The sequence below is a fragment of the Parus major genome, chromosome 20 (genome assembly GCF_001522545.3).
Source record: "Parus major isolate Abel chromosome 20, Parus_major1.1, whole genome shotgun sequence".
Classification (NCBI taxonomy): Eukaryota; Metazoa; Chordata; class Aves; order Passeriformes; family Paridae; genus Parus; species Parus major.
In genome coordinates, this window is record NC_031788.1 from 1,442,845 (window position 1) to 1,452,072 (window position 9,228).

A 9,228-nucleotide genomic window follows, 5' to 3' on the forward strand; every position below is an offset into this window, starting at 1 on the left:
GAAGCAAGGCAGAAGAAAAATGTGACCTCAGTCATCTCTCTCTGCTGTTTGTAACCCTGAGAAATATTTCCTTGGAGGTGGTGACCTGCTTATGGATTTTGGTTTTCCCAATTAGGAGGCAGTGCTACTTCTCTGAACAGTGAAAGATCTGCAGTGTCCTGCATTCTTTTGGACAGTTCCTTAAGGACAGCTGTCCTACCAGTAGCATTGTGTCAGAGGAGCTTGGGACAGAGTGTTGAGTGTTTTACTTAAAGCAAGCTGTAATAAATAACCTATTGCAAAACAAAATATTATGGCCTTTTCTGTTGTGTTGAGATCATAAACTTGCAGTGAAATGACTGAGCTCCTCCTATGTGCTGGTTGGTTGGGGGTTGGTTTAGGTTTCTTTTCTCAGTGATTGAGAGCAGCCTCAATGAAATACACTTGGGAATTTGAATGAAAGGCTCTTAGACTGGGTTTGGAGTCAAGGAGCTTGTTGGATCCATCTGGGCAGGGCTTGCTTATGCCATGTACCATGTAGCTTGTGCCACCTTTACACCAGCATACAAAGTTAAAGATGTATTTTTTAAAACTGGCAAGGGGAAGAATGAAGCTGAAGAACAACTTCCATTTAGTTACTATGGAAGAAAGTAACTGGATAGTACCTAAACTAATAGACTAAACTAAAGTTTATTTGGATCAGGACCATTAAAGGGTCACAGAGCTGGCAGCAATTTCCATGTATGAAAGCTAGGAGAGGGTTTCACTTGCATTATTGTAAACAGGGTCAAAAAAAGGATGGATGGAGCTCAGCCTCTGGTCCTGTGCTTCGTCAGTCTGGACCTGGTTATTCTTGTGGTAAAACTACTGCCAAACTGAGGAAGAGTAGAAAAATGAGCATTATGGTTCCAGTCTTTTCATAGCCAGGATCACAGGCAGCCTGAGCAGCCTGTGCCACCTGCACCTTGGAGCTGCTCTTCTCTGGGACTGGAGACTGGCCTGGTTTGCTGTCTTGAAAAAGTCAATTTTGGTTCTGGTGGATCCTCATGGAAGGCTGAGGAAGCATCTGCTGCTGGGAAAACAGCCCCTGATGGATTAACAAGGTAATGAAAGGGGGTTTGGGCATGGCTCTGGGCTGGGAAGAGCAGCACTTGAGGCCCAAGGATGTGTCTGTTGTGCTGCCTCTGTGCTGAGATAAGGCTGTGACAGAGGAGTGGAGGTAACGCTGTAAAAGCCGAGCTTGGAGACACCTTCTGTGGATTTGTGTCCAGAACCCTCTCAAGTAACTCCTCCCCTGCCTAAGGTGGCTGATGACAGTGTCCTTCACATACAGGACATGGAGGACCTGTGGCTGCCCTATCCCTGGCCGTGTCCATGACTAAGTTGGACAGTGCTTGGAGCAGCCTGGGACAATGGAGGGTGTCCCTGCCCATGGCAGGGGTGGGACTGGATGAGATTTAAGGTCTCTTCCCACCCAAACCAGTCTGTGATTTATGTTTGATCTTGTCTTAGCTACTTCTCTAAGGGACAAAGGCAAATATCTCACACCAAGAGAAGCTGGGCTAAAGTGAGCAGAGCTACAGCAGCTCCTGGGACCCACCAGCTGCAGGAGAAGCAGAAGCAGCTGGGGGTGAAAGGGCAGGAGCTCAGACACTGCCCTGGCCAGCAGGAGCATGAGCGTTAACACAGTTCTGTCAACAAAAGTACCCTTCCTTTACCAGCATTACAGGATTCCTTAAGGGAGATTTCCCTCATCTGCCATGGTTTCACAAGATCCAGGAGTGCTCATTGTCAGTGGTGCTACACTGTGGAATCCGGCATTTGGGAAGTTCATTGTTGATTCCAGGTCATGTTAGGACAGCTCACTGGTGCCTTGAACCTTTGATTGATCCAGGGGAGAGAAGGGTTGGATCTGAAATGCCCCTCCTTAAATAAGGAGTTTTGCCAGTGACATCAGTAAGACCAGGCAACAGAGGCATTAATGTCTGCAGGATTTTAAGGAAGCTGAGGGCTGAAGGAAGAAATGTATAAATTAAATCAAACTTCTTTGATCCATATCCCATTTCTGGAAGTACATTAACATGCTGAGAAGCTCCAGAGCTCCTATGAAATGGGATTTTTTTCTCCCTCTTCAGGGTCTGAATAATATTCTGTGGAATTATGGCCCCAGTCCTGCTATGAGGCCTGCATGGATAAAACCAGGGGCCACATCACTAAACTGGAAAGACTTCCACATTCTTCTCATCAAAAAGAGTTTCACACGTTATAACAACAGTAATAAACCCCTTTGCTGAGGATGAAGTCTGTTAGGGGTCATCACTTGCCATGTCTGATTCAACATTCCTGCTTTCCCTTCAATATTTTTTGATTAACAGGGCCTATATCAGAGATTAATATCTTTACTTGTATTTTAATTATGAAGGTGAATGTAAAGAGTTTATATTTCCTTACCAGTGTATGCTTTTTTAACTACTGCTTGGTAGTAGTTAAAAATGGCCCATTATATTATAAAAATGGCCATGAAAGTGTTTTCTTTCTTGGGTAAATTTAACAAGGAAACAAGAATTTCTTCAATTCCCATTAAACATATATTTGTTTTACTAAGTGACACAGTAATCAGAGCAGTTTTTTTCAAAACTGCATCTTTCATACATTTTTTTTTTTACCAAGGTTGAACTTAATCCTTTAACATTTTGTGTTTGCTCCTGTTTTGTGCCAATTCACTGTAACAATGAGACATTGCTCCAGCATGATACAGCTCCTGTTGTGGCATGCAGTGAGGAGATATATTAGACCTGGTGAAACACTGATGCTCTGTTTGCAGTTGTTTTTGATTCATTTACCAGCTCCAGAAATAGCTGCCCTATTTGTAGTCGTGCTGCGGGCTTTAATATATTCAGCATAGCCATGGCTGTGAATGCAGCAAGGAAAACAAAGGGCTCATTAGCTGGGAGATGATTGGGGTAGATATGGGAATTGCAAATGACTGAGTACCTGTGTGAGAGTAGTTCATGTCCAGATTTGTTGGCTGGAATCTATGGTCTGAGCTGTTGTGGCTTCACCCCCACACAATCCTTCCTTCTCCTCCACAACAGCCACGTTTGCTGCCCAAAGCTGGCAGTGACACTTGGGAGATGTTTGAGCTGAGATGTCCAGAAGATGCCACTGTCGGCTGGAGTCACCAACACCTCTGTCCTTTGAGCACCTCTGGAAATCCCAGCCCAGCTGTGCTTCTGCTGCCTTAAGCAAGGCCCTCAGGTGCTCTGCTCCATCAGGACTGGAAAAAATGCTCGTGTTTGGAGCCATCTCTGAATAAACCATTATGTACCATCAAGAAATGGGGATGCTCTGCCATGGTGTTCCTATGGCATGGCAGTCCTCATGTCACCAGTGCTCTCTCTCATTTTGGGGCACATAAAAAAGAGGGGAAGATGTCTTATTACTAATAGGACAAGAGGGAATGGTGTTAGATAAGAGGTGAGATTTCGATTGGATACTGGGAAGGAATTCTTCCCTGTGAGGGGGTGGCGAGGCTTGGCACAGGGTGCCCAGAGAAGCCGTGGTTCTCCCATCCTTGGAAGTGTCCGAGGCCACTTGACGGGGCTTGGAGCACCCTGGGATGGTGGGCAGTGTCCCTGCCCCGGCAGAGGCTGGCACGGCTGTTCGGTGTCTCCCATCCCAGCCCGTGTGTGTTTCCGAGCTCTCCCGGCTCCGTCTCTGCGGGGCCACGGGCCGAGCTCCGGGGTCGCGGGGGTGGGCGGAGCCCCGGGCGGGACAAGCTCCGCCCCCGATGGGCGGGGCCGGTGACGTCAGCGCCGCTCCGCCGCAGCCCCAGCGCAGACGGAGCCGCCCGGTGCCGGTGCCGCCCCGGTGCCGCCGCGATGCCCTCGGACCGGCCCTTCAAGCAGCGCCGCACCTTCGGTGAGCCGGGACCGGCCGGGAGCGGCCGCGCGGGAGGGAGGCAGGGAGGGACGCGGGGATCTGCCCTGCGCCGCCCCCGCCATGCTGCCCTGCGGGGCGGCCCCGCCCGGGCCGGGGCTCGGCGGCCGCGGGTCCCCGCCGGGCGCGGCCGCTGGAGCAGCGGGGCCCGGGCCGGGGGCGGCGGCGCCGCAGCCGCCGCGCGGTGATGTCATCCCGGCCGGGCCCGCACCGGGGGGGCCGGAGCGGAGCGGTGTCCCCGGGCCATCCCCGCTGTGTCGCTGCTCTCCCGGGGACCCGTGGCCCTGGGGCGCGGGGGCGGTCGCCACGGGCCGTGGAATGCCCAGGACGAGGGTGATGGCCGGGTGGCCCTTTTGACTGTCAGAGCACAAAGACCTCCCTAAAAATCGCCTTCCGCGCTCCTCATCTCGTCAGCGTTAGGGCGGGTGTTGTTCCAGGATGCCACACGCCCTCTATGATGGTTGTGGAGACCCAGAGGAGCCAATGCTCACATCCTCCATCCTCCCCACCCCTTTGTCAAAGGTGCGTGGTAGGGAGGCTCAAAAGGTGAGGAGGTGACTGTAGAAAGTCACAGATTTTATCTCCAGACTCGGTAGTGGAGTCCCAGGAAACATCAGCTGCTGTTTCTCTTGCCCTTTTCCAGCTGGCACAGGGAGAGGTGTGTGTCTCTGGCAGGTTAAATTCCCGGGGAGAGAGTATCAGTTGATCTTAACTGGCTGTTTAATGGTGAAATTGGTGTTTCCATGCCATAAAAAACCTCATATTGTGTCAGAGACTGTCCAAACGCAGGTGAGGGCGTTGCCTACATGAGTTTTAAAATTGGAGCTTTTGCCTGCTGAAAACTGATGATCCAGCCCCTTGCCGCTCTCTTGGAAACTGTAAATATTTGTTATTTCATTGGCACAACCCTTCTGGCCTTGAATGCTTACCCAGCCCTCCCCTGCCACAGAACCGAGCCAAGGGAACATGCACAAACAAGAACCAGCCGAAGCCTGAGAGCTTGGGATACTTGCTGGGTTCCCGCTGTGTTCTCCCTTGCTATGTATTAAAACCAGTAAAGTCCTAAATCAGCCCCTTAGTAACTACCTACTCTTAAACCGGTGAGAATCAGCTTATTATGGTCAAGAAGAGACTGTGAATTGCTCTGTGAATTGCTCAGACTTTGCATGAGCCAGAAGGAAAACAAAATCTGAGGCTCAGAGTAGTTGAAAGAAATCAGGATTAAAATAGCCCAGGAGGGACAGAGGGGGTGAGAGAGTTTGGTGCTGGTAACTGCAAGTGCTCCTTGTTTCTCTGTACTTTCCTCTGCCCTTTTGCTCTCTCAGCTGACTGGGCTGCAGAGCTGAGCCAGGAGGAGGAGGAGGCCTGGCAGCCCCCACAGTTGCTTTGGGTCAGGGCTGGAATTATTCTGTTGGAGAAAGTAAATACGGCTTGTTTTTGTCTTTGAATCATTACACAACAGGAGCAGGAAGCGATTGTTTACAATGCAGTTGGAGAGGGCTGGTGGAAAACATCTCCAGTGATTCTGTACCCTCAGAATGGCTTAATTTTTAAGGCTTCAAAACTTTACAGAAATGGAACGGTTCCAAAAAAGCAGTGAAAAGGCAGAGTCAGGGCTATGGCTGTTTACAAAAGGCACCCAGGCTCCAGTTTCATGGCAAGTGGCTGCCTTAGGTCTTGATTTGCTGCTCCTCAGTGAAGATTCTGCTTTCCTCAATGCTTGTGTTCCCCCTTCTTGTATTTTCGGAATTTTTCTGTGAATTTCTTGTTTATTCATCTGCTTGGTCTTGTGTCGCTCCCAAGTAAAATTTCCTGGTTTCTCTTCACCATTGTTGAGGACTTGAGAAGGGGACTGTCTGGGAAACACCAGGGGTTTGATCCAAGGTGTGTGGAGGGCATGGAGCTGTGACTCCTGTGATCTGAGGTGTTGTCCCTGGTGGGCAGGTGAGCTCTGAGAGCCAGTCCTTGGCAGCAGAACGTCCCTGCTGTGGGTGCAGGGCTTAAAATGTGGCAGCACCCTCTGCATCCATGTGCTGAACCCAGAGGCTGAGGCACGTTCAGATCTGTTGCAGGAGTCCAAAACAATTCCCAGAACAAAGCTGTGTTGTGTGTCAGAGGAACAGGCTGTCCTGGCAGTAGTGAGAGTGTGCAGCAGCCTGACGACACCGTCGCACTTCCCGAAAGGAACACGAGTCCTTGGGAGCATTGTCCCACTGCTGCTGGAGCGGGGTTTGCACTGGGCAAATTTTCAATGCAGCACAAAACCAGCGTGGTGACAGAAACGGGCCTGGATCCCAGAGCGGCCAGAGGACCCGGAGTACCTCGCTCCTGTGCCCCGGTGTCCGGCTGAAACCGAGGCAGGAACACACCTACGTGTGTCAGCTGGAGCCCCTGGCTCGGTGACAGACAGAGAGCTTTGACCTCAGCCTCTGTGGACAGTGTGTTCCCATCCCAGGTTCCATCCTCTGGGAGATCTGCCTTTGGTTGTGGGAAGCCACTCCTCTTCAGAGGAAAGGCAGCGGTGGGTGTGGAGCGAATCCCCTGTTGGCTCTGGGGACCAGCATCCCTGGGGACTCACCCACTGTGAGCCAGCCATGCCTGTACCCACTGAGACAACAGCAGTGGCTGAATTGCATACACCATACTTCATACACCATCTTGTGCTTATCACAACAGTTCTGCTAGTTGGTACTTTGGGAAAACATCTGCATATTGATGTGGGGTCGGTCTGTGAGCCCTCGCTGGTCCTTGGCTGGTCCTCAGGGTGTCTGTGCTCTGGCAGCTGTGCTTTGAGAGATGGGATTCCTTGAGAGGATGCTGCTGCTTAGCTGCCTTTGTCTTGGATTAATTACTGAGGACATTCTGTGACTTGACTGGATGTGGGGGTAATTATCAGCGTTGAAGAACTGAACAGGCTCCCAGAGCCAATGCCAGCCTGACATGTAGACCACAAATTTTGATTTTTTTTATTATTATTCCTTTATATAATACAAGGTCCTGACTGGCAGCCAGGAACAATAAAACCTGTGTGTTTTGTTAAATACTTTTTTTTTTTTCCCCCCACTATAAAAACTTCAGATCATCCTGTGAGCCAGAAGGGTGGAGACTGGTGAATCCAGGGGCTGCCAGGCTGGTAGGCCCTTGATGCCTCTGTCCTCGAGTAGCCATGAGCCATGGACAAGTCATGTCCCTTGGCTTTGGTGTTCCTTCTGTGATCAGCCCCAGCGGGGATCACGGCCAGGAGAGTCACTTGGGAGGTCTCACAGTGTGTCACCCGCTCATGTGACATTCTGTGGTTGACTGGCAGTGTGTAAACTCCACCAGCTCTGACATGCTGTTGTTTGCTGCCTTTTGTTGTCAGAAGGTGGTTTAAGGCTGTGAGAGAAAATGCAGGAATGAATTCAAGACTCTGGTGTCTGGCACATGTCCCCAGAGCACCTGTGCATGTCCTGTTTGTGCACATATAGCACTGACCTGTGCTGGGCAAAACACTCTTGGTGCATGCAGGTGCACGGTGGCTGCAGTCCTGCCAGCAGTGCCAGGTCTTTCTTTGAGCAATTTGGAGTGTCCTGAGTAGTTGTGAGAAATGTGAGTGTGTTCCTGCTGTCTTGGAGGCTTATGGATGGGAAGGTTGTCCAGGTGGAAGGTCACACAGCAGGCAGAGGGAAATCCTGGCACAGCAGCCTCCTGAGGGCTTGTACAGAGGGAACTTGCTGTTCCTTTACCAAGGATAGTGAAACTGTGATTAAATGTTGAGCAAAAAAGCAGTTCCTTATCTGAAACTATGATGTAAATACTCCGTTTGCCATCCTGACATGACACACAAGGTGCTGCCTGTTTGCCCCTTGTGCTCAGGGGGTGCAGTGAGTTTCAAGTTGTTTGGATGATGGAGGTCCAGTGTTCATCCTGCATGGCCCATGGCAGGAGTGAATCACAGGATGACAGAATGGTTTTCTTTGGAAGGGGACATAAAGTCCATCTCATTCCACCCCTGCCATGGCAGGGACACCTTCCACTGTCCCAGGCTGCTCCAAGCCCCATTCAACCTGGCCTTGGGCACTTCCAGGGATCCAGGGGCAGCCACAGCTTCTCTGGGCACCCTGTGCCAGGGCCTCAGCACCCTCACAGGGAACAATTCCTTCCCAGTATCCCATCTAACCCTGCCCTCTATCTGTTTAATGCCATTCCCCCTTGTCCTGTCACTCCAGTGGTACTGTACAACCAGAGGACGAGTCTTGACGTGTATTTAGAGTTCACAGTTGTGGTGTGGCTTGGCTTGATCACGAGCTGAGCCCTTATCATGATTTGCCAGATACAAATGCTCATTCCTGAAGCCAGGCTCAAAATCATACTCCTGTTATATTTTTAAACTGCTAAAAAAAATGAAGTGTGTCCTCTTTGTGTTTTAAAATCCATTTTCAGGCTCTATTCTGGAGCCAGGAAGGTTGGGAACTTTTGCAAATGAATAAGGCTGCTGAGATCCTTCTGCAGTCACAGGACCCCAAGAAACTGGCATTCAGAAACCCTCACAGACACTGCACATCTGGTATTGCAGTTATAGTGATGGGATGGAGAGTTGTGAAGACAGAGCATGCACTGCTCCATGTTAATGTTGGTAATACCTTCCAGGGACAGTGGAGCTTCAGGCTCCACCTAGTCCACCAAGCAGAGATGTTTTCTATCAGTTCAAAGCTTTTTCTTCAGGGCAGTGTAGGTTTGGTCCTGAGTCATTTGTCCTGTTCAGAGCACCCAACTTAGCAGACAGACAAATAAAATAAACCTGACAATGTCAGGTCTCTGCAGTGCTGCTGTCACATGTAGCCTGGGACAAAAGCACCCTGGACACGACCTCCTTCCCTCCTGGATGTGGGAGTCCCCTCTCGCTCTTCCTGCAGCACCACTGGCCTGAGAAGGAGCACTGGGCAAAGACAGGTCAGGTCAGATGCTGGGTGAGCCATGACACATTCACAGGCAGTGTTCCCTGGTGGTTAGAGGTGTCTGGCCTTAGGGTGGTGTGATATTACAGAAATAGTCATTGGTGTTCATCTGGAATGACCTGCATAACTGGCCTGTGTCTCCAGCACTTGCCAGCTCATCCCACACATATCCTGATTTCAAACCATCCAATTCCTTCTCTCCTGGTAGAAAATCTCTTGGAGAGAAGTCCATGCTCTAACAGCACTCTGGGACTGACCACGGCAGCTTCTTGAAGAAACATGTTCATTTGTGCATGCACTTCACATCTTGGGCAGATCTCTCTCTGGGCTGGCTGGCAGGGTGTTGTGTGGATGGCGGGGTGTTGTGTGGCTG

The 9,228-nt window shown here is 50.5% G+C and overlaps 1 protein-coding gene across 1 annotated transcript in view; it reads left to right on the plus strand.

Moving 5' to 3' along the window:
* Window positions 1-3,781: 3,781 nt before the first annotated feature.
* The window catches only part of MAP1LC3A (microtubule associated protein 1 light chain 3 alpha), an 18,527-nt gene continuing 13,080 nt past the window's right edge, over window positions 3,782-9,228 (plus strand). The window contains exon 1 of the mRNA XM_015647703.3: window positions 3,782-3,900. Within this exon, the coding sequence (XP_015503189.1) occupies window positions 3,861-3,900 (40 nt within the window). The 5' untranslated portion in view covers window positions 3,782-3,860. The remainder of the gene's footprint in view (window positions 3,901-9,228) is intronic.